The 25,838-nt window shown below is 41.7% G+C and overlaps 1 protein-coding gene across 4 annotated transcripts in view; it reads right to left on the bottom strand.

Annotated features, from left to right (window-relative positions):
• The window catches only part of Tfap2b (transcription factor AP-2 beta), a 28,170-nt gene extending 15,654 nt beyond the window's left edge, over positions 1-12,516 (bottom strand). For 2 of the 4 annotated variants that reach the window (XM_051152949.1, XM_051152951.1), the window contains exons 1-3: positions 8,973-9,072; positions 7,232-7,690; positions 2,304-2,364 (exon numbers count right to left, since the gene is read on the bottom strand). In XM_051152949.1, coding sequence (XP_051008906.1) covers positions 2,304-2,364; positions 7,232-7,690; positions 8,973-8,999 — 547 coding nt within the window. In that variant the 5' untranslated portion in view covers positions 9,000-9,072. Of the gene's footprint in view, positions 1-2,303; positions 2,365-7,231; positions 7,691-8,972; positions 9,073-12,247 lie in introns of those variants that run through there. The other 2 variants (XM_051152948.1, XM_051152950.1) reach the window with 2 other exon arrangements.
• Positions 12,517-25,838: the final 13,322 nt, after the last annotated feature.

Here is a 25,838-nt window from a genome sequence, read left to right as displayed (position 1 = left end):
GTATAAATGTGGGCTAGTTGCTGGCTTTTTACTAATAAAGCATAATTTTCTAAAAAACAAAACAAAACATCTAAACGCCCATTAGAGAACAAATTAAGCAACCATGTCCCCTTCCAGTTGCTGAGATTTAGAATATTCAGTTCAGGAAACTTTTCACCTCTCTATAGAATTAAGCTCATAGAAGCATCCCTCATGGGATGCGAATATGCAAAGATGAGAGAAGACAGGCAGGGAAGGAGCTAATGAACCCATAACTTTATTTTAAGTGGTTCCTGGTGAGTTAGAAAAATAAATCAAACATTTATTCATTTTTTTTGGCCTGTGGCCTTTAAAAGATAAAAATATGATATTAGGGTCTCTTCCTTATGTAATAAAACAAACATTCCAGGTATTAAATAATGGAATTGACCTAACATTCATATTTATACTACTCACGCCAAATCAATTAATGATTAGGGGTTTACTTTAGTGTTTTAAGCTGTGCGCGTGCTTTTAAAAAGCTTTTGGGGAAATCATGTGGCAGTTGCAGAAAACAGAACAAGCAACTTTAGTCAACACTGTTTTTTATCCCTGGAAATAACCTTGTGCATAAATATTCATGTTTCTCTGGCAAACACATTGAAACTCTGCAACCAGTGCTTCCCACATCTAAGAAAACCATGAACCCCATTTTTTTAGGCAAGCTAAGTCCCAAATATTTTTATTGGCCTGACTGTTAATAACATTTCTGATTGGTCATCTGCTGGGCATGTCCCTCTGCCAGCCAATTGATGTTGCTAGGCTACCAATCCTGAGCGAAGCTGTTCTAGCTTTCCACAGAAAGGGAGGGGGGGATTAAAACAACAATGACAAAAGGCATCAAGAAAGGCTCCTCCCTCACCCCACCCCAATCAGCCAGCAATTAACCAAAAGAGAAGACTCCACAAGAGAAGCCAGTGAAAGTGAGCAGTCAGCACAGTTTGCCAGCTTAAGCACCACACCATGAGCATACCAGCCAAAGATAGTATTATCTAAAGAAGAGGGGCAGAAATCCTCAGTAACATTGTAAAACCTATTTTTAAAAAATCATTCCAAAATCAAAAGGCACCATCCACTCCCCTGTCTACCTCTCAAAGTTACATATTCATGACGTTTTAAAAGGAGAAAATTTAGCATGCTTTTAACCCCTTAGGAATCCTTATTTCACAAACTGCCTACTACTACCCCAATTTGAATCTGGATGGATTACTTTCTAAATTATCCTTTTCTTTAATTATTTCTGTGAATGTTAAGCGGCTCAAGTGAATCTCAAATGACTGAAGCTGGGGACTGTTGACTTCTCTAGCCCAAGAATAGACTATGGCAGTTAAAGCTATGTTTCCCAATACCAGTCTGCATGATAATTAAAGATTGCACTGTGCACACATTCGAACTCTTAAGTTTGTGGCATGTGACTGACATTCAGGCCTTGAAGCAGCTACTCTAATCGCCAGACATTCTCTTAGTGACTGTCAGAGAAGAGGAGAGAAAAAAAAAAAATTAAGCAGCTGCAATACGCCTGAAATGAGTTATTGTAATTACATTTTAATTAGTTTAATTAGTTAATTATTTTGCTTACAGCTGTACAAGAGACTGCAAACATTTGTTAATATCACATGCCCTTTAACAGTATGGGGTGATTCCACAGTCATAGTAAATCATGAGGGCATATGCAGGAAGATTTAGATGCATCGTAGTCTCTGCCTCAGCCTCTCAAGATGAGCATATTTAGCAAAGCATTTGGCACAATTAAAAAAAAAATAATAAAAGGAAACAACTCATAAAACACAGAGAAGAAACTGGTAACAAAATTACCACCACGGCCAAAAAAAAAAAAAAAAAAAAATCAAATCAAAAACAAGGGGTGTGGGGGGCTGGGGGAGCTGGGGGGGGAGCTATCTCCATGACACAGCCTTTACCACAGCTAAATCCAGTTATGAACAAAATAATAATAGCACATTTTTGAAACCAGTACTTCTCAGCCATTTCTACACATCATGATAGCTCAGTCATGTAAGATGCATTTAGAATGGATACCTTATGCATTATGACAAAATTGGCAATTGCCACTGCCTCTCTGATTCTCAATTCTGGTGTCTGACTGACTTTCCATTCTACTTGGTCCCATTTCCTTTTTCCCAGCATGCCCTTTTTTCCTAATCTGACACCACTGACTGATTACAACAAACATTCTTTGTGATATAAAATAATGAACTCACCCAAAGTGAGCGCTTATCATAAAGACATTGAAATCTTTGCTTACTCTTGGAAGGAACAATCCATACCTTTTTTAATGACTGACTGGTCCAATAGGTTCATGCCGCTGTTATTGGCATCTTCAACTGACTGTGAATATAAAAACATCACCATTCAAATTGACTGGATATTAAAGGATAGCGTACATAAATCATGTCATTCTAAACAGAGTTTCTATTATTTCCATTTATATTAATTCGCAAAGGGAGGTTTTATTATTATCCTTATTATCTCCAAATTGACATGGAAATGCAATTCACTAAAATGGTAAATTCTCCCAATAGAAGAAAAAGAAAACAGAACCTATGAGAGAAATCTGAGATGCAGTATTGGTTTTTGTTATTTTCTGAAACATAAATATTGCACAGACATATAAACTTTTAAATTATTTGTGCAAAGGAGTTGTGAAAAGTTGGCAACAGCTAACAGATTTTTTTCACCAATATTAGCTAAGAACAATTTCAGTTTTTCCTTCTGTCCCAGTGCATTTAACCCCAGAGCCTTTTTTTTTTTTTTAACAAATATATAGTAGTTTATATTATGGGATTTTAATTAAAGTCTGAGCATTTGGAATGGAACGCAAACAGCAATACAAAAGCCTCCAGGACCTCACACCCACTGCAATCCACACACATTCCTGTGAGCTATGAGCTTCTTGCTCCACAGTGACAGTCCCTGCAGGAACCTGTACAATGTCCACACACCTCCTCCAGCCATGCTGGTGCTGCTGCCCAGCAAGGAACACACCTGTTAGGAAGGCAGGAAGGACAGGTATTGGTGCGTGAACACACAAAGGACAGGATCCTCCCAGTCAGCACCTTGCTAATCAGAAGGAATATCCATCTTCAGTTTCATCCCAGAGAGGGGAAGTTTCAACTCAGAATTGGCAGCACTTCTGAGAGAATAGTTGTTGGAGCGAGTTCCTTGCTGTCATGACACACACGGAACTGGCTTTCTGGCTGTGCATTGCAGGGTGTCAAGAAAGCAAATTCTCTTACACCTTCCCCACTCCCAAAGAAAATATCCACAGTCTTTCTGAATCCCACAACTGCTTCTCTTCATCCGTTGGAACTTAAGTTTGAACCTATTTGTCTCCCACTCTACAAATAAGTATTAAAAGAAGGGCTTGAAAGCTAAATGTTTCCCCAGTACTTCCTACCCACTAAGGATGCATCCTTAGACAGGGTGTGTGTCCGTTACAGGAAAAGGAAAAGACTCTCACAAACAAGCAAGTCTAGCTTAAGAAATAAGAAGTTCTAACCATCAGGGTGTGTGTGCTCTGCTTATGTGTTTCTCTTTATTCGTCCTAGTCACTCTTCCGCTCTGAGAAAGCTGAGGGTGGGGTGTTTCTCCATCTGAACTGTTGAATTGTTACAGACTGCCATACACATCATAATAGAAAAGGTGTCTTAAAAATCTTTCACGAAACTTTTAAGTTTTCAGGGGACCCTGTCACATACACAGGCACGCTCACACTCAATTCACCTTTTTCTAAACTTGTGTGTCTGTGGCTATGGTTCCATCCAGGACAGAAATATTTGCCTGTGTTTGTGGAAGCAAAACCCATCACATACATACAGGACCTGGACCCATGAGCCCCCCGAACCTCACGCTCATGTTGGCGCGCAAATATGTATCTACGCCTCATCAGCAACGTGGGGTAGTTGTGGTAGTTAATGAGAAGGCTCTTGTCTGATTTTCTATCTAATTACGGCCGCCTGCTGGGTTTTTGTACAGGATATTCACGCAGCATGCTGGCGCTTAATCGTCACAGGGAGGATCGTAAAGATTTAATTAGGACTGCATGCGGAAGCGCAGAAAAACAACTCAGACTCATAATTACTAGACTTCTTTAGTTAAAAGTGATACCAGGGGTTGCTTTAAGACACAAGGGTGTGTTTGAATGGTGTGTGTGTGTGTGTGTGTGTGTGTGTGTGTGTGTGTGTGTAGGGTTCACCAAGCAGCTATATATGTTGGTACTCATGGGTGGTAGAGGTGATGAGAGGCTAGAGAGTCAAGCTGTGAAGAACAAGATGCCTACACAGCAACTAAACAAATCCACAACTAGGTGTCCCCTCGTTTTCTTTTTCTGTAACCATTTCCCCCTGAGTTTTTAACATTGCCCCCCCTCCCCAATGGGTGAAATGTAGCATACCCGGAACCCAGACAGCGATCTGCTAGTTTAATAGCCCCTGTGAGTAAATTGAAATAGAAATTGACAGGGTTTTATAGTTTCATTTAAAAAAATATTAGAAGCATTTGGTTAATTAGCTCTCCTTCTTTTCTCTCACAGGGCGGCAGCCTCATGAGTGTGCCTCTAGGTCATGTGAAATCCCCACCCCCCACCCCCAATCCTGGACCCACAGGGCCTAGGCAGCACCTCTGGCTGTCTGATCCCTGGCTTCCAGTGTCCTGTATGAACAGAGCCTAGACCTTTGAGATAGGACAAGTGACTCTGAGGTCCAGGCCAAACTACTCTGTTGTCATTTCCAGAGACCAGAAGTGTGCAATTTCCCTCTTGGGTCTGTTGCTGCATTGTGTCTGGAGACCAGAGAGCTTCCATAACTTAGGTTCTGGTTCTCTAGATTCAGAACTTGGTATTGGACCCTTCTGGGGGAGCTGATCAGTTACACTTCTGGATCCCAGGTACATTCCTTCTCCTTCCTTTCCCTGTGCCATATCAGCCCTGCCCTAACCTCAGGAGGCCTATCACTGAGGCCACACAGAGCCCAGCCTTACACAGTTGTTTCACTGTTGGGGCTGATATAGGCTGTACTCCTGGAATTCTCACACTTAGAGCTGTTGGTGAAGGTCCCACAGGCCTCACAACATTGACAGGCTATCAGCTGAGGAAGAAGAAGCAAGCAGGGTGCCCTTTCTGCCCCCACAGCCTCTGAGCAAACTGCATCAGCTCAGGCATGATGCTGGTTTTCTAAATCTTAAATGCTCAAAATCCATCAGCTTGCTTTGACTATTATATTCTTTCCCTTTGCATTTTGCTAAATACTCAAAACACCTTAGAGTTTTGACTTCAGGAAACCATTCTAAAAGCAAAGACAATTTCTGTCTATTTTTGAGAGTCATTCCAGGGCCCAGTTGCCTGAGTCCCTTGGCCTGCAGGATAGTGGTGGAGGAAGTGGGTGATGTTAATATCCCCCCTGGCAACTAGGGTGTGTAGACATAGTGGTTGATGTTAGACCCTCAGGGTAATGGGGCTGTGTTGTTGATCTACCTTCATTATTCAGTACTTTGAACCGTACTCAGAAAGGTTAATTTAAAAACTCCCTCCCCCCAGACGCATATTACTCCATTGCATTAAAAAAAAAAAAAAAACCCTCAGTCTTTCTTTTCTTATATAGTATTCTGAAATGAGCAATACCTCCAAACAGGCACAACTCAGTCAAATCAACAAAACAATCACTCTTGGTGCTGTGTGTGAAGCCAGGCATAGATCAGGTATTTTTTCCCTTTTAAAACAAGGTTCCTCCAAAACAATGAACGAGCACAGACCGCACAATGTTGTTTGACGTTGTCACCACATTTTGACTGATCTTAATTTGTTTTGTTTTGTTTTCTCTTTTTCCTAGGGAAGAGGAAGGGCTTGGCTACCTTCTCCTTTCCATTACGTTTGTTCTTTACTTCAGAGGTAAGTCTACACTGATGCATAACTAATTCAACTATGCCAATGAGATCCAAGTGTCAGTTAAATGCTTTACAACAATATTTATCTTTTCTGGAGACTCTTTAAATTTGGGTCGGTTAGGTGAAGCAGAGCTGTTCAGAATCACCCTGACAAGTATTTAGGAATCATTTCTTTGATGTTTCTTTGTTTAGTTTAACCAAATACTCTTATCCAAGTCATCCTCTATTGTGTAGGTTGCAAATGGGATACTAGATGGGTCCGGGGTGTGTTTTAAACCTTTTGTTTTGAAAAATAAACATGTGATACCTCCTCAGAGGGGAATAGTAATATTGGGGAGGAGTGACAACTGTCTGAGGAAAGGGCTGAAGGGGGAAGGTGGAGAACAGTGCTTTATAGTCAATTCAGTGGCCCTCAAAGAGACGAAATTTCCAAAAACGCTGTCTGTTCTCAAGGGCCCCAGAACTCAATTTCTTCTCTCTCTCTCTCTCTCTCTGTCTCTCTCTCTCTCTCTCTCTCTCTCTCTCTCTCTCTCCCCTCTCTCTCTCTCTCTCTCTCTCTCTCTCTCTCTCTCTCTCTCTCTCTCTCTCTCTCTCTCTCTCTCTCTCTCTCTCTCTCTCTCTCTCTGTCCCCAGCAAAAATTACGTAGCCAGGTGATGATGGCTCTAGAATTCTGCTTGGAAAAAGAACTCTGCAGCAGCTTTTGGAAATTCAAAGCAAAGGGGTCTTAAACAAACAGAGCTAACGACTCTCTCCCAGAGTGCATTGTCATTCTTAGCACAGCTTTGCAAACCAGAGAAAACACCTGGAGCCTTCTGGGGCCCGTTTGCCTTCTTGCTTAGCGCTCTATTATCTAGACAGCCAGCGCTTTGCCTACCAAGCTAGAGGGGCCGGCTCACTCTGGGGCTTCTGTTGCCAACTTCAGCACACAAAGCAATTGAGAACGCACAAGTCCAATACCTGAGTCAGAATAAAAACATTAAGCCTTGACGGCAATGGCTGTGAACTATCACGAAACTTACGTCCTCTTTCACGATTTTATTTCCAGCCGTCCTGACATTCACAAATGGATCTGTAAAAACCGCCACCTTCTAGCCGCACACTCAAACACACACTTTTGTCTTGTGCAGTCCGTCTGCTTCTAAAGATGACAACTCCCCCGCCACTAAGCAAAACCAAGCCGTCCCTCCCCCTCTCCTCCTCTCTCTCTCTCTCTCTCTCTCTCTCTCTCTCTCTCTCTCTCTCTCTCTCTCTCTCTCTCACCGGCATTCCTCTTTTTACTGTCTTTCATGTTTATTTTTGTTTGTTTGGAATTACCTGCACGTCTTCCATTCCCGGATGCCCCAGGCCGTGTAACGAGAGGCTGTCGCCCATGCCGGCGTCCAGGCCGTGATGTGCGGAATGTAGCAACACATCAGGCCGTCGGACAGAGTGGTAGTCCCTCCGTGGGTCAAGGCCAGAGAGCTGGGGCAAGGCTGCCCGGGGCTGGGGCAGGAGAGAGCCGGCTTCTGAACCCACTTCTTGTCGCTGCCGTTGCCCCCAGGGGTGCTGTTGGGGCTGATGCAGAGGGTTCAGGGAATAAGGGTCATTAACGTGGGAGTAGGGGTCTTGACTCTGGTGGTAGGGTAGCGGCTGGTAGGGAGGCGGAAAGTAGGGTGGTTGGAAGTCCGATGATGGTGTGTGGGACAGCGGCGGGGCGCTCGAGTAGGGTCCTTGGGACACAGAGCCCAGCTGAGACAGTCTCGAGCTATGGCTTGGGACGCCATCGTGCCGGTCCTGGGAGGAGAGAGAGAGAGAGAGAGAGAGAGAGAGAGAGAGAGAGAGAGAGAGAGAGAGAGAGAGAGAGAGAGAGAGAGAGGGAGAGACTTATTTGGTTCGGTTTCTGTACAACTTTACCAACATTAAGAAAGCAGCAAAGAGGCTAACCCTTAGACCCCCAAGGTGACTGACTCAGCGCCACATGGTAAAATGTCAACTGTTCCACAAGGGAGGCTTCGGGAGACTTAATAACAGCAGAAATAGGTACCTCACTCACACCCGGGCCTAAGAGCCAGCCTTTGAGAGTGCAAAGCAGGCAAAAGAAAGAGGAGAAGGAATTGTGTGTGTGAACAGAGATAGCTCAAAGCCTTAATTTAAAAAAGAAAAGAAAAGAAAAGAAGAAAAGAAAAAGTAGGACTCAAGGATGGTGTTTGATTTTCTGAGTGTTTCTTGCCCCAGTCTCTTCTAGAGATCCAAAGTACACCAAGATGAAAGTTCCTTATAGCTGTGGTGCTGCGGGTGGTTGAAAAAAAAAAAAAAAAAAAAAAAAAAAAAAAAAAAAAAAAAAAAACCAACCGAACTTCTGCCTTCACTGGCAGGTAGCTGGCAGGCCCCGGGGCAAGCAGGAGATTCCCAGAGCTGGGAGGAATCTTCCTGATCTGGGCTTCTAGCCACCCCTCCCTCCCCAAGAGGAATTAAATAACTTAGTGTTTGATTGAAACGGATCTCCTCTGAAATCACACCCTAAGCCCATGTTAAATTGAGTTGTGGTTTGCAGGAGTTATTTCTAAGCTTGCCTTCCATATCTCATGCTATTACACCCAGGGTGTTAAAATTAAAAGTTGAAGTTGGGAGGGGAGAGATACCCCCCCCCCACACACACACACGGTCTCCTCACTCCTCTCTGGAGTGTAAGGCAAGTGAAAGGAGAAGGGGGGGGGTCGAGACACCTTAAGTTTCTCCCCATCCGTTTGTGAAAATGGCAAGTGTTAAGGTCCCCCATGGTTCCTCCGGTAGAAATGGCCGCCTAAATTTCCAAACTGCATTGACAAAAAAAAGTTTTTCGGTTCAGCCTCACTCCCTCCCAGCTGACTCGTGGAGCACAGACAGGGAACAGACAATGCATAGAGAAGCAGCTGCAGCCTCGTCCAATTATGGTGCTAAATTACCAAGCCAAAGGCACTCAAAGGAAGACAGAGAGACAGAGGGGGGACACACACACACACAGAGAAACGCAGACACGGAGAGACTGTGAGAGGGGAAGGCATGCACTTCTGGTACAACAGGAATCTGAACTCACCATGGATGAATAGGTGTGGACTAACATCTGGAAAAAAAAGCCTGGTTACTGCTCAAAATCAAACAATGAATTTTCAAAAAAAAAAAAAAAAATCAAGGAGTCCAGTAGAGAAGCGAGCTGGACACAGGAGCTGAGCTTGAGGTGTCTCCAGGACAAGCCATCAAAAAAAAAAAAAAAAAAAAAAAAATCCCCCTCCAAGAAGATTGGAGGTGCCTGTCATAGACAGGCAGGACTGTTCATCTGTCTCTCACTGTCTTTTTTTTTTTTTTTTTTTTTTTGGCCTCTTCTCTTCTGCGGGTTCTTTTGGGGGCTCCAGAAACAGTCCTCTTCTACCCGAAGCTGGGCTCAGACTGCTCGGGCGCCCCTTCCTCCCTCCGCTTGCCTACACCGCCTCATAATAATTGATATTCATGACTATTAATATTACACGAGTACTTTAAAGGGAGAATGGAGGACAAATGGAGCGTGAAGCAGCAGCGAGCTCAGAGCTCCTCCACTATTGTAAATGACGTTCATTCAGTGGAGAATTACTAGATGTAATCAGACGAGGGGGCTGGCGGAGGCAGACTGGGGGAAAAGTTTAGCAGGAAAGAGGCAGCAGAACTTCAATTAACTGAGCTGGGACGCTTGCTCGCTCTCACAAGGCAGCTTCTGCGCTCTGGTTTCGGCAGTGTCGGGGAAAGCAGTGCTGGGGGGAATCCCAGAGATTGTAGGTGTTTTTGTATAGAGAGGGAGACTTTCCCAACCGGGAGGTGGTGGTTGCTCTAGGAGCTTGGTGTGCAGCTGAAAAACCAAGCTAGAAAGACAGTGCCTGGTCATCTGGAGGGGGAGAGGAAAGCAAATGGGTGGGCCATTTTGTTTGTGTTCCTCTACTGGGAGCTACACTGCCTTTTTCTAAATGCAAAAGGTCAAGTTTCTTTCTTTCTTTCTTTCTTTCTTTCTTTCTTTCTTTCTTTCTTTCTTTCTTTCTTTCTTTCTCTCTCTCTCTCTCTCTTTTTAGAAGGACCTAGGAGAGATGGGGGCTTTTGAACAAAGTGCTTACAGCCTGCATTTCCCCCCTAGATTTAAAATATATGTGATGGGTCTTCAAGCACACTAAATGTATCCTTTCCAGGCAAAGCCAGGGGCAACAGAAAATCTTTCGGGATGTTTCCGGAACCCGTTCAACTGGCCTGACTGCCATTTCGGTTAAACTTCAACCGTAGTCCAGACTGAAATAAACTCCTTCCACCAAAGCTGTGCGCGGTTGTTCCTGGCTTTGCGGCTGAAAACTTAGGCAGCCAGGAGTAATTTGTTCTCTCCCCTCCCTCCTCTCAGTCTTCTCTCCTCTCCTCCCTCTCCTACCCCTGTGTTTGCCCTTCTCTCACCCTCCCTCCTTTTCTCTCCCTCTCTACCCCCTCCTTTCTCCTCTCCCTCCCCCCTTCTCTTCTCCCTTCCCACTTTTACTCCACCCGACTCCTCAACCTCCCTCCAGTCCCACTTAGTCGTTTATTTTTCATAAGCAAAGAACTCTGATTACTTTAATCCCTCTACATATATAGCTAGAGTTACTTCCACCGCGGCCCCAACTCCGCCAGTGTCACGTTTACAATGGGTGATGTATTGTTTAGGATAGTTTAACGCCCTGGACTTGAACATAATCCCGCCTGTTAGGGGAAAAAAAAAAAAAAAAAAAAAAAAAAAAGGAGGTCGAATTGAAACGGACCCCACCAGGCAGGAAGGCGCGGCCCCCCATTACACTACGATAGCTACGATAGAGATGAAGGCAAAACCTGGAGTCACCCCAGAAAGAAGCTCTCTCTCTCTCTCTCTCTCTCTCTCTCTCTCTCTCTCTCTCTCTCTCTCTCTCCTTGACTTCCTTTTCTTCTTCTTTCCACCTTCTTTCTCACTTTCTCATTTACCTCCAAATGAACTCTTAGGGGTGGCGGACACTAGCCACAGGCTCTAGGAGCTCTTGCCACGCGCGCCCCAAGGAGAGACAGTCTACTCAGCGGACTTGGCCAGCACAGTGGCGACAAAGCTGACCACTGCCCCCAGACTCCCTTAGGTGGGCGTTGCGAATGCAGGCGGAGCTGTCACCCGGAGTCCCCTCTAAGTCTTGGGTCCCAGGTTTCTTTCCAGACCCATTCGCGTGCCTAGGCTGTCCACCTCCACCCCGTGGTCCAGCCGAATGCTGCCTGTGCCCTGTGCCGGTCTCGCGGGTCTCATTTCCTCTGCCTCCTGCTCTCCCTCCAACTTTTCCTCCTCGCTTCTCGCTTCGTCTCCCGGCTTTGTTAACTCCCTTTCGCTTTCTGTTCTTTTTCTGATCCTCTGATTTTTTTGAAACTTCAAAGCCTTTCTTCCCTCTCCCGATGTCCCCTATGAGCCTTAATTTCCTTTCCTCTCGAGCTCAACTGGGAGTCTCCCCATCTCCCCGGCTGTGGCGCAGGATCCAGCATCTGTCCCCGGCCGGGGCCGCTTCGCCTTGCCACCAACCGGCGGAGGTACCAAGCAATGCTACAGTCTCGCTCGACGCGGACTCCGGAAGCGACCGGTGGAGTCCAGGGAGGCTGAGGGCAAAGCCCAGGAGGGATTCGCTCGCCTGGGGACCGGTAACTAGGCGCACGAAGTGTGGGCAGACTTTGTTAAAAATGACCGCACGCTGGCGGCTGCGTTCTCTGCTTGGATCCACTGACCCGCAAAGATACAAAACACAAGAATACAAAAAATAATAAACCGCGCGTTCTCTTCATACTGTACTCTATTTGTGCATACACCCATCCTTTCCCCTGTCTCGCCCTAGAAGTCGACCCTCTACCTGCGTACGTTTGCTACCGATTTCAAAAATTTATTAAAAAAAAAAAAAAAAACCAACAACAAACAAATCCGAAGTCCGAGTCGGAGTGAAGCTTGAAAACCCGATTCTTTCCCTCCCGTGCTCAAAATTGAGGGAGATTGTGTTTCCCTGACTGTCTGCCTAAATTCTGTTGGCTCTGCGTTACCCACCAGAGCCTACAAGGGGGAGGAGAGAGCCGGAAAGGGAGAGAAAGAGAAAGAAAAAGAAAAAGAAAAAGAAAAAGAAAAAGAAAAAGAGGTCCTAAATTAAGCTTACTAGAGTCCATCCTTAAAAGTTCCCTTGTAGGAGAGCAAAGTCTCCTAGAGCCAGCCTGAGAAAACTTAAAGAAACCGACCGGAAATGTACGAGTAAATAGCTTAAAATATATCAGCTGGGGTGTCAAGAAGCTCCAGTTTTCTATCTACAAAGCTCTAAAATGCATCTGGGGGTGTCTGCTCACCTCATAGATGTCTTCGTACTTGACATTCTCCACGAGTTTCCAGAGCATGATGGCAGCCTGGTCTCTAGGAGGTGAGTGCATTCATGTGAGGAGCAGATGTCTGGTTTCTCAGGACTCCGCTGTCTGTAATGATCCATCTATAATTGGAAATGGGGGATACACACCAAATCCGACGACGCTCCTCTCCCATCGCAACTTATATCTGTTGTCTCAAACAATAGGCTGGAGAAGTAAGCCTCAGCAGACAGAAAAAACATTATTGCACACAGGACATAGATACAACGCGCACGCACACACACACTCACACACACATGCACACACACACACATGCACACATATATTATAAAAAATCATAAACACGAATTTACACGCAAATACTCACATTAGTTACATAAACACCTCTGGGTCACAAAATGCACAGCCTAAACGTGCATTTAAAGGAAAGATAGTTGTTTAAAACGAGTAACATAAATAGATACATTAAACCCTCTATTTTGAAAATGATGAATCATTGCAGCTACTAACTAAACTATTTTAGCAATTGATAATGAGGAACCAGGGACATCAGTCCCCCCATTTTTCTACAGTTATTTTTAAAGCAGACCATTACTGAGATTTTAAAACACAATTTTCTCTTTTTCTGTGTGTGAGTTCAGATAATATTTTTTAAAAATCATTTGAGTTTAAGAGATTTTTTTTCTGTATTGATAGCTACTCAACTTTTTAAAAGTATCATTTTAGAAACTATTTACCACAATGATTTCTGATATTTTTGTTCATTTTGCTTAACATATTTGGAAACTTGAGTATCTTGGCTCCTGCAGTCTAAATTGCTTGTTGCTTTAGGGATTTTCTGTAGATGCCTTGTGTCTTTCTGTTTGCTTGGAGTCTCCATTTTATTAAGTGCCTCCCCCCATTTGGAAACAACAAAGCACGAAATGTTAATTTAGAGACCTTTAACAGAGGTGTATGACATTTTATATTCGTGTTTGTTGTCTGTAATTTGTCATTTTTAACCTAGTAAATTTGTGAAACACCCAAATCTCTGAGAAGGTTTAAGCTTTATACTGTTGTAGGAGATAACGGGAAATGATTTAGGATAAGCATGAGTTAATTTTGTTTGGTCAGTTTGGTTTGGAATAGATTTTTCTATTGGATATGTGAATTGTGTAGTTTAGCTTGTTTTTTTTTTTTTTAATTATTATTTTGAAAGCATAAGCAACAGCAAGTGCAAAGTTAACCTAACCTCAAATGGGCGCCTTATAAGACACAGGCATTTTGAATTTCACAAGGAATTCTGTATTCACTAACTCTATCATTTCTCCACCTTCCGGTTCCCTCTGTTGTTTTCCTCCTCTCTGGGTGCGGAAGGTTCCCTGGAGTCAGTAGGGAGGCGCTGAAGAAGATCTTGGCCCCTGGGGCAGAAAATAAATGACAGGAGGGAATGAAGAGGGTTGAGGTAATTTGGGGTGGAAGTTATTAAACCTGATGAGAGTGGATCTGTAAAGGGCGGTTGTCTTTAAGCCCAGGACTCTAGGGTTCCAGCAAGGTCTGAGGCTCCGGGAGCAGTGGGCTCCGGATAGACTAGGAAGATGCGACTTCCTAAGAGGCAAGCTGAGGACTCCTACCTTGCACAACAAGAACAATTCTGCAGATCTATTATTGTTGTTGTTATTATTATCATCATCATTATTAATTAGCCGTAAGTGAAATGAAGGAAATATAGGGTGATTTAGACAGAACTAGAGAAACACATCCTTCCTTTATTTCCTGTTGGATTTATTTTCGCCTTTTCTGCCTTTCTTCCTTCATCCCACCCTTCCCTTCCTTTCCCCTTCCTTTCATCCTTCCCCTTTTATTCTTCCCAACTTTCTCCTTCTCCTTTCCTCCCCCTTTTTCCTCTGTTTTTTTTAAAAAATGAACATCTTAAACTAGGCTAGTCTTCCAGCGTCAGCAGAGATGCCTCCCACCCCGTTTGTCACCAGAGTCAGTTAGAAGACAGGAAGTCATTCTTCTTAATGTCATCCTGTGGAAGGCCTTAGCGTGGGGTCCACACCCGTTTCCTCACTAAAGTCAACCTCTTGTTGATTCTTTGAAAGATAGGTCTAATAGATTTGGAAATTAAAATTCTCCAGACACAAACTCATTAATAAAAACAGTTCTCATCTCTTTTTCAAATCTTTAACTGTTAGCTTTTAATTATCTAAAGAAAACTTCAAACAAAAATACATTTGGACAAAATGTGTTTTTTTTCTCTCTCTCTCTCAAAATGTATTTCTTTATGTTTTAAATCGCTTTTGGGCATTTCATAGATTAATCTGAAATAAACTCGAAGGTTTAATAAAACCAAATCAAACTGAAGATATAATTTTACACATGAAACTATTTAAATAGGTGATATAGTGTGTTAGCATGACTGTTTTGCAGCCTCATTTATGCAGAATTTAAAATTTTTAGTTGTGTTTTATATTATCTTAATATTAGATATTTTCAAAAGTAGGAATGCACTTGGATTTTTTTAAAATTAAGTTCTTTACAGAACATTAAAAATAAGTCCGGTTTTATTAAGAACAAAAGAAACTTAAAATATGTGCACACATACATATATAACTACCCAAAGCAATGCATAACTATAATAGAAATCCTTGTTAATTCTGTGATGAGGCATTTTGTGAAAAATGCCAGCTATTTTACCACAAACCTTTCCCAGGGAACGTTCCCTCTTTCATTGAACGGGCAACAGCGCCCTCTGTAGGAATTTTGAAGACCCAAACTCCCAATAGGCGCTCACTTTCCTTCTTTTTTCTTTTCTTTTCTTTTTTAAAAGCAATTCTCCCCATGCCCCTTTCTTGGTCCTTGAAAGCATACTGTGCCTGAGAGCATTTTGAAAATCCAATTCGTGACACATCTACTAACTTTAGAAATACTTTTAAAAGTTTAAGCGCTTCAAAAATGTATAAATTAAAAACAACGTCTGAGGGGGAAAAAAAAAAAAGGATTCGTAAGTGGAGACTTTTCTCTTTTCCACATTCTATTACATTTCACGTTAACGCCTATTCATACCTCCCAGGAAAAAAAATCTCTCTCGAATTTAGGCAAACACAGATGCATAGGTGAGACAGGATTTTGAATTTCTAAGGAAAACTGAGTAAAACAAGCATTTTCATCACTATGTTTCTGGGCACACATGCTCCGTTGAGTAGGAGTGCTCAGCCGGGATCGGCACACCCACACGTCCCCTCTTACGCACAGTTAGTGCAGTTCAGTGCTGCAGAGGTGAGTTACTAACCCCACCCCTTTTCAGACACAGATAAAGGGAACGTTGTCTAAGACACGTTAAGAACCAGGGCTGCGAAGCAAACTCACCTAGCATGGTGACCTCTGCTGGCAGTTTCTAGAATAGCTTTGTGACTTTAAAAAAATGAGTGTTAAATCTCGATATCAACTTTAGCACTCTTTTCTTTCTTTATCTTTCTTTCTTTCTTTCTTTCTTTCTTTCTTTCTTTCTTTCTTTCTTTCTTTCTTTCTTTCTTTCTTTCTTTCTTTCTTTCTTTCTTTCTTGCCAAAATCTAATCACTACGTATCTGAATCTCTTTAACTCCAACCCTTGCTCACTTTGGCACCCTTGTAGGATGCCTCCTGGACACCCTCCGCCCTGCCCCGCGAATTGCATTATCTCCTTGGGTTTCTCTTTTTCATCTTCCTGAAGTACAAAAACAATATTAAGAAAGAAAGAAAGAAAGAAAAATCTAACCTTAAAACTAGGATAATTGTGTAGAGATTAAGCCCTGACAACTCCCATTCTAGAATGAAACATATTTAACATCCCAAACCCCTATGCATTAAGCTATATCTTAGGGATGGTTGTAGTTCAATTAATGCTTATTGAAGAATAATGACGTAATTTACCTCTAGACAATGTTGCACATGATTTAATTTCTTGTTGGAGTCTCAAAACATTGAGGATGTTCTTAACCATGGTTTTCCATCGTGTGTTTGCCACACTCCCCACAGTCTCGTGGTGCTTCATTCCTTCTGAAATTAGAAACAGAGTAACTTTGAATGCTTTAAGTTTTCTAGGCTTATTTTTGCCCTGGATTTACACATAAATAAAGGTTGAAAATTAAAAACAAAAAAAGGAAAGACAGGGAGGAAGGAAGGAAGGAAGAGCCAGATGTGGTGGCACACACCTTTAATCCCAGCACACAGGAAGGAGACAGAGGCAGGCAGATGTTGGTGAGTTTGAATCCAGTCTGGTCTACATAGTGAGTTCAAGGATAATTGGAGGTGATACACAGAGAGACCCTCTCTTGAGGAGAGAGAGAGAGAGAGAGAGAGAGAGAGAGAGAGAGAGAGAGAGAGAGAGAGAGACAGACAGAGAGAGAGAGACAGAGAGAGAGAGACAGAGAGAGAGAGACAGAGAGAGAGAGAGACAGAGACAGAGAGAGAGACAGAGACAGAGAGAGAGACAGAGAGAGAGAGAAAGAGAGAGAGAGAGAGAGACAGAGAGAGATTTGCATGGGTCAGCTTGTACTATTTACCCATCCAAGGTTTATTGTTCATGAATATAAGACAGGATGATGCCTTGTCCTGCTAAGATAACATAACTCTGTACTCTTCTATCTATCATGATTCTATTAAGAAAAGTTTAATACTCATGTTTTTCTAAAGATTTATTTATTATTAAGTATACAGTGCTCTGCTTGCATATACACTTGCAGGCCAGAAGAGGGCATCAGATCACATTACAGATGGTTGTGAGCCACCCTGTGGTTGCTGGGAACTGAACTCAGGACCTTCGGAAGAGCAGTCGGTGCACTTAACCTCTGAGCTATCTCTCCAGCCCTTGGATGGTCTTTATTGCATATTTTAAAAATTAGAAATCAATTGAAAATTATCTTTGAGTGAGAGAAAATACAATTAAAACAATTCAAACACTTGCTCTACAGGGCTTTGAAATTACTTATGTTTTCTGTGATTTGGGTATAAAGATTCAAAATGGGAGGAAATATTTGTACAAGATTGTTTCTAAAAAGTTAAATTTTGTTCACAATGAGACTGAGGAAACTAGGCTTATATGATGCAACCTTTTCTCAATAAAAAAGATATAAAATGAAAACTGGGTGAAATTATCTCTAGATTGATATTTTATGGCTATACAGATAGAGGCAAACATTGTAGTTAGTCAATACTTCCTTTGTGCACTTTATGCTTGCCTTGAAGTTGAATTCCTACTACCTCAGCCTTCTGAGATCCCCAGGTGTATGCCATCAGTCCTAGCACATTTGTAAAGTTTTAAATAAATATTTCTAGAAATCATTTGTAAATTTAAAAATTAGTGTAACTAAAATTGTATACCCTCACATATGCTCAACCATGTTCATAGCAGGCTTATTCATAATAGCCAGAACCTAAAAACAGTCTAAATGTCCCTCAGTTGAAGAATGGATAAAGAAACTATGGTACATTTACACTATTGATGCTACTCAGCTATACAAAAAAAAGGAAATTCCAAAATTTGTGGACAAATGGGTGGCACTAGAAATGATCATACTGAGTGAGTTAACCCAGAAGCAGGAAGAATCACATGGTATATACTCACTTATAATTGGGCACTAGCCCAAAAGGCATGACCCATGAAAGTCTTCACTGACCAGGAGATTGGCACAGATGTGAGGACATCACACTGGGACTCTTGGTAAGAGAAATATAGGAGATGGGGAAATAGAAGGATCCAGTGGATCTTAGAAACCTACAAGAACATTGTAATGGGTGGATCAGGGCCCAGGGGTGTCTGTTCAAACTATTGCACTAACCAAGGACATTACAAGTAGTAAACATCGAACCCCTACTTGGATCTAGCCAATGACTAGGACATTTTCCACAGCTGGGTGGAGAGCAGGGACTGACTCTGACATGAACTCTGGTGCCTCATGTTTGGTGACCTCCCCTTGGTGGGGAGTCCTGGTGGCACTCAAAGAAAGAATAAGCATGCTACCAAGATGAGACTTGATAGCCTATGACCGTATAGTGGGGGAGGAGATCCCCCTCAGTCATAGACCTATGGAAGGGAATAGGGTGAAAATGGGAGGGAGGGAGGAATGAGAGAATACAAGTGATGGGATAACAATTGAGTTGTACCCTGAATAAATTAGTAAAAATATACCCCGTGTGTGTGTGGGGGGGGGGGACAAAATAAAACAAAAACATTTATACCCTCTTTGGACCTTCAAGGAACAATGGAGACTTTATTAGACATTTTAGATTTAGAATTTTCTGGTTAACTGCAGTGTCTGAAAACTGGTCAATGATATGGTTTTCAAGTATCTGTGTCTAGAGATATAGGGCCTATGGAATATAAGTGGGAGGTTGGAATAAGTGATGCAAACAAACATAGAGCTACGGTGCACAGTGCAGTAATATTTCACATAAAATGTGAGTAGGTGTCTTTCTGCCATCACTAATACATAAGGACAGGTGCTTCTGCCATCATGGATATTTTAATATTATTGCTTTAAAAGGCACTGTCTTCAAGGATAAAAACACTAAACAATTTTGTTTCAAAATGTAACCAGTAGACCAATACATATCTATGAGGGAAAATTTGCAAATGAAGACGAGGAAAGATGTAGAGCAGAAATATAACCTTTAAAGCATGGATAAACACATACAATGAATAACATCAAGGCTGAAGTATCTCATAAGTACAAGAGACATTTGGGAGAAATTAATGTTACATAGGAAGCATGCTCTAAAATTCCCATTGATGAATTTTCACTTAAAAAAACAGGATGGATGTTTATGTTCTGACTTTTATTTTTTATTGAAAATAATTTTATACAATATGTTCTGATCAAAGTTTCCCCTTCCCATTTCTTCCCACTTCCCACCCTTCCAACTCCACTCTTTTTCTCTCTCTTTCTCTCTTTAGAAAATAGACAAGTAGAAAACAAACCGAGCAGAATAAAACAAAACAAACAAAATCAAATACATGGAGAGACACACACAAACAAAACACACACACACACAAAAACCCCACAACCATAACATACAAGCAAAAGACCAGTAAGGTTAAAACAAACAAACAAACAAACAAAAGAAATATGTAATAAAAAAAATCTCCAGCAATATCTTTGAATTATTTTTTATTGTTGATCATCTACTTCCGGGTATGGGGTCTGCTTTTAAATGTGGTTGCATACCCAGTAAAACTACATTGGAGAAAACTAATTTTTCCTTTGTTAGCAGTTGTCAACTGGTCACAGGCTCTTGGTAAGGGATTGGGACTTGGGCTCACTTCCCATTTCAGCACTGGGATCCCAGCTGACTTGGATCTGTGTAGGCCCTGTGCAAGTGTCCCAGTCTCTGTGAGTTGCCATGTGTGTCCTATGAGTTCCCTGTTGTGTCTGGAAGACATTGTTTCCTTGGTGTCTTCCACCCCCTGAGCCTTTTGTGCAGTTCTTTGGACCCTGAGGGAAAAGGTTTGCTAAAAAGATCCCATGGGTCAAATTCATGCCTGACACCACTCTGGTGGCTGAGCACCCTAACCTAAATAGACCATGGACGTAGGACCTACTATTGTTTTGCTAACAGATGCGGCAATAAAATATCTGTTAATAACATTCTGCTATACGCATATATCAGTGTCTAGCTCAGCCATCATCAGAGAAGTTTCCTCTTCCTACAGGTAGGAATAAATATAGAGACCCACAGATGGACAATATGCAGAGAGCAAGAGACCTTGGACCATTCAGTATTAAATGGGATGAGTTTTATATTTTAGCATCAACAGGCTTTTCTTATCTTTCTGCATCTTTCTCACTTATGAGCTGTGTTCCCTTGGGTATGTCTTTTGACCTTTCTGGGTATCTGCTTTCTTGTATACAAGATGAGGATTTACTGGGTAGTTTCCAAGCTTCTTCCTTAGAAAATAAACGTTCATGGGTGTTTTATAAATGACACTTGGGAAAGTTTCAAATCAGGAAAGTGGATCAGAGGGGAGGACATCCTATTGAGACTTTAGGTGTGAGAAGCCTGGGAGAATGAGGAAATAGAAGGATCCAGAGGGTCCTGGAAAACTTCAGGTGGGTCTGGGCCCTATGGCACAAGCCAAGGAAAATATAGGCAGTAAACTTCAAACCCCTACCCAGACTAACCGATGGACAGGACATTCTCCACCGTTAAGTGGAGAAGGAGATCTGACTTTCATACAAATTCTGGTGCCCCATATTTGACCATGTCCCTTGGATGGGGACGCCTGGTGGCACTCAGAGGAAGGATAATAGGTCATCAAGAAGAGACTCAATACCCTATGAGCATATACAGGGGGAGGAGGTCCCCCTCAGTCACAGACACAGGGGAGGGGAATAGGGGGGGAAGTAGGAGGGAGGGAGGAATGGGAGGATACAAGGGATGGGCTAACAACTGAGATGTAATTTTAATAAATTAATAATTAAAAAGGAAAAAAACCAAAAAAATTATAAATGTAAGTGTTTCTTTTTAGGTATATGGTAGTAAAATCTCAACTCTTTGAGACCCTGGCATGGAGGAGGAGTATGGAAGATCCAGCCCCAAGATCAATTAAACAAGTCACAGCTCATGCTGGCTGCATAAGAAGTGGAGTAAGGGGAACACTCATCCATTGCTGGTGGGAGAACAAACTTGTACTGCCACTATGGAAATCAGTGTGGCAATTTCTCAGGAAGATGAGAATTAACCTACACCAAGATCCAGCCATGCAACTCTCAGGCATCTACCCAAAAGATGTTTAATTCTAACCATGGTCATTGCTGTTCTACTTATAATAATAGCCAGAAATTGGAAAAAACTTCCTATGTCCCTCAACAGAAGAATGAATAAAGCAAATGTGGTACACTTACACAATGGAGTATTTCTCAGCCGTTAAGAATGACATCATGAAATTTGCAGGTAAATCGATAAAAATAGAAAAATCCTCTTGAATGAAGTAACCAGGACATAGAAAGACAAATATGGTACATATTCACTTATATAGGGATATTAGCTGGTAAGTCAATGATAACCAAGCTACAATCTGTAGAACCACAGAAGTTAAGTGTAGAGTAAAACATTGGAGAGACACTTAGATTTCCCCAGGAAAGGGAAATAGAGTAGATAGTTATGGGTAGATAGGGGGGCTGGAATGAAAGCATCAAGTGGAAATGGAGAGGTAAGAGTGGGGTGAGGAAGAAAATATGGGGAGCTATATGTTAAATATACTAAAGTTAAGGACCATTTGAGGGGTAACATGGAAACCTAATACAGTAGAAGCTTCCTAAAATACGTACATACTTAAAGATGATCTAAATAAAATCACCAAACAATGGGGAAGACAGAGTCCCATCTGGCCATCTCTTGACACCAAATGAAGTTTCCAAACTACACAAAGACCCAAAAGCCCAGGCTAAGGGACAAAAAGTGGACAAAAATTGAATGTACACTTGGTGATATAAATGCTGTCTTCTAAATGCTGAAGATAGGAAGATAGATGGAAAATGTTTGCATTGGTCTTGCTTACTGTCACATTGCGAGCATACAGTGGAGTGGACTGCATGAATATATTGAAATCATTTTTTTGACTAAACAATTATCTTTTTATTTAAAATCAAACGCTAAGATCAAGACAGAGAGGTCTCCAAGGAGGCAAATTCAACTCACTGTGAGAAAACTAATGTAAAAAATCTAAAATTCTAGAAAAGCAGACTCGGTTTTGACAAACTCTGAGTCCTTAGAAGATGCAAGCAAACCACATGTAGTTTCCAGTGATGGAGGGGCAGCCCTGAGAAAGAAGTCTACCTACAGAACACCTGGCAGGCGGTCTTTTACTACCCTGAGGCCTTGGGATTCCACTTCGAGAGCTCAGTGTAGTTTTACAGATGAATTCATCAGATTGAGATTGGCACTGAGAGACACATGGGGAAGACCACTACGATCATAGTTGTATTTGTAAGTGTACCGGATTAGGAAATGGTACACACTCACTACATCCATGTTTCCATGCAATGCATATGTTATCTGATCTTTTTTAGTGGCAACATCATAGTAATTACACTCAACAGCTTTGGTGGTCTGTTATTCTCTGATTATTTTGCTTCTATTATTACTACTTTTTTGCATACTTAATTTCCTTGAGTATATGTTAACTTATAGAGTATCAAAAGGGGGCATTTATTTGATTGGACTAAAGATGAAGAGGCTTCAAGGTTTTCACGTGCAGCCATTCTTGAGGAACACTTGTTTCATCTCTGGAGGAAAAGGTGAATCTTTTACAGAAGATTTATCCAACAATTATGCTCCTGAATCAGACTTCTTTAGAGTTTCAATAATCTTTTTTTCAATAATCTTTTTAAAACAATAATTTATTCCGATTGTTATCCCCTCACTTGTATCTTCCTGTTTCCCTTGCCCCGATCTTCTTTGGTCCTATAGGACCAGTAAAGACACACCTAATAGAGAAGCAATTTGTGATGATTTAAATGGAAATGTCCTCCATACGCTTATAGTGAGTAGCACTATTAGGAAGTGTGGCTATGTTGGAGGTGGTGTGGCCTTGTTGGAGTAGAAGTGGCCTTGTTGGAGAAAGTTTGTCACTGGGGCGCGTGGAGGGTGGCTTTGAGGTTTCAGAAGCTCAGGGCAGGCCCAGTGGCTCACTGTCTCTGCTGCCTGCTGATTTGGACGTAGAACTCAGCTCTTCTCCAGTGCCATGGCTGCCTGTAAGCTGCCATGTTTCCCACCATGATAATAATGGACTAAACCTCTGTCCCTGTAAACCAGCCCCAATGAAATGTTTTCCTTAATAAGCACTGACATGGTCACAGTGTCTCTTCACAGCAATAGAAACCCTAACTAAGAATCTTTTCTGGGTCTTCTTTCACTGTAGAGGGATGTAAATATTTCTTACACAACTTTCAGTAATATCTATAAAGAAACCATGAAGAATGTTGTTTTCCTCTTGTGTTGAAATATTTTGCTAATCTTATCATCATGGCATAAACAAGAAGTCTAAGACACTGTAGGGCCCAACTAAGAAGAGGTAGCTTTTCCTGTCTTCTTTCTGCAATTTTTGAGACTCTTTGAGGCTGGAAATAAAAAAATGAAGCCTTCAGGAAGCAAGCTATCATAGAGCAAAATGATGACATTTCGTACAGTGTGAATTGGGTCTTACTTCTAGCTTCTGGTGCCCAATTGAGATCAACTCTTCAAATAAGTATTTCTCAAGTGCTTACTTTTTCATTTTGCCATGAATGATACATCATGGAAAGACAAATTAGAGAAAAATTGCTCAAAATATCCCCAAGTATCAGAATACAGCATTCATATGTTCATATTTGTGGGCATTCATCCTGCCATTCTCTACATGCTTTCTTGACATAACTCCCAGAAGTGTGTGTGTGTGTGTGTGTGTGTGTGTGTGTGTGTGTGTGTGTGTGTGTGTGGTGTGTTTGTGTGTGTGTTGGAGTGGTGTGTGTATGTGTGTGCATACTGGAGGTGTGTGTATGTGTGTTGGAGGTGTGTGTGTGTGTTGGAGGTGTGAGTGTGCTGGTGCCACCACCAGTGTGCTAGAGTGTGGTTGCCAGAAAACAATTTTAGAGTCCTGCTCTATCACTTTCAGCCATATTCCCTTGAGGCAGAGTCTCCCACTGAACCTGCTAGGCTGGGACTCACTGTTTCTGTCTCCATCACATACTGTGCTAGAGTTTCAGGTGCAAGCAGTCATTCTCACCTTTTATGTGGATGCTGAGGATTTTAAGTCAGGTCCTCCTGTTTGCTCAGCATACACTATTACCTAGTGAGCCATCACACCAAAACTGAGATGTTCTTTAATTTGATTATTTTCTCTTGGGGAATCTTTGGTTTTCTTGTTTGTTTGTTTGTTTGTTTATTTTTCAATACATACTTTAACCAGGACTTCCTGAGTGATTAAAAACAAAAAGAGTATAAGTGGTAAATGATATGAAGCATCTTACAGTGAGAAGAATGTTTGCTTTACAGGACATTATTGCACTTTTTGTTATGAGCCTAGCTTTAAATGTAGTTTTCTCTCTAACCTTTAAGTGGCATTCTGTGTGGGGCTTAGATATTTTAACTCTGAAAATTTGTCTTTTTTTTCCCTTCACTTATGACTTGCTGTTTTGTTTTATTTTTATTTGTGTGGTTGGTTGGTTTTTCTCATAGACAGGGTTTCTCTTTGTAGCCTTGGCTGTCCTGGACTCACTTTGTAGACCAGGCTGGCCTCAAATTCACAGAGATCTGCCTGCCTCTGCCTCCCATACTGCTGGGATTACAGGCATGTACCACTGCACCTGGCTTAAATTGCTGTTTTCTTTAATAACAATTCACATTACTAATTAGTAAGTTACTAATTTATTAGGCATTCACTAGTGCAACATTATAATTTATTTGTCATTTTATTAGGAAATTGTCAAGAACTACGCATTTGTCCCTGCAGCATTTCATTTACTCTAGGTTAAGCTCAAGCACTGCAAATTCTGCATCTTCAAGCAGATTCGTATAAGTCTGCTATTCATATCTTCCATGAAGTCTTACCTTGATTGTGTTTAAGTCTTGACGTACGCTTTTACTACTTATGCTTTGACTCACCTCTCTGAGCCAATAGTTCTTGTATCAACCTGTTTTCATATGCCATTTTTTCTTGTGTGTTGTGTCATTGTAGACACAGGAATCAATTGAATGACAGGCCCACCTTTGTTTTTCATGTGTGTTTGTGTCTCTGTAGACACAGATGAGAGGCCCACCTTACCTTACCTTGATGTTATCTTAACTAATTGCATATATAACTACTCTATTTTCAAGTATGGTCATATTCTGAGGTATGGAAATTATGACTTCAAGACACCTATTTGGAAGAATACAATATAAATCATAGCAATAACTAATCACTATTGGATGACTAACTCATGAAACATGGTGCAGATGTGAACATCAGGTTGAAAAAAAAAGAGGGAATAAAGAGGCAATGGACTGAGTCAGACAAAAAACACTATTTCAGGGCAGATGTATTTGAACACCTGATCACCAGCCGGTGGCACTGTTTTGGGAGGCTGGAGAACGGTTAGGACAAGTAGTTTTGTTGGAGGTGGTGGGTCGTTGGGCTTTGACTTTCACTACAGCTCCATTTCTTATTTTATTTCTGCTCCTTGATTTGTAGGCACAGCATGACCAGTCACTTTATTCTCCTGTCCCCAAGCAGTTCATATCACAAAGTGCTGAATCCCCATGTACTGTTTGTTTAAAAAAAATTTCCCTTTAAGTTGCTTTTTTGCCAGGCGTTTGGTCGTAGCAACAGTAAAGTAAGCAGTGGAGTGGTGCATGCACAGCTTCAGGGCCACAGCCCTTGCCACCTTCTTAGCTTTGGGATATTGGTCTAAAGAAAGCAAAACACATTGGATTTCAAACTGATGAGAAGGCCAAGAATTGCCCGGATTCAAATGTGCAGTTATTTTAGCATCTTGGATGCTGAATTCCTTCCTTCCTTCTTTCCTCCTTGAAATAACTTGTGTGTTAACACACTCCAATACCACCAGCTTACATTTGAGAATACATACATTTGGTC

The sequence above is a fragment of the Acomys russatus genome, chromosome 11 (genome assembly GCF_903995435.1).
Source record: "Acomys russatus chromosome 11, mAcoRus1.1, whole genome shotgun sequence".
Taxonomy (NCBI): Eukaryota; Metazoa; Chordata; class Mammalia; order Rodentia; family Muridae; genus Acomys; species Acomys russatus.
Note: the sequence above shows the minus strand (reverse complement) of the source record. Positions and strands in the feature narration are given on the sequence as shown.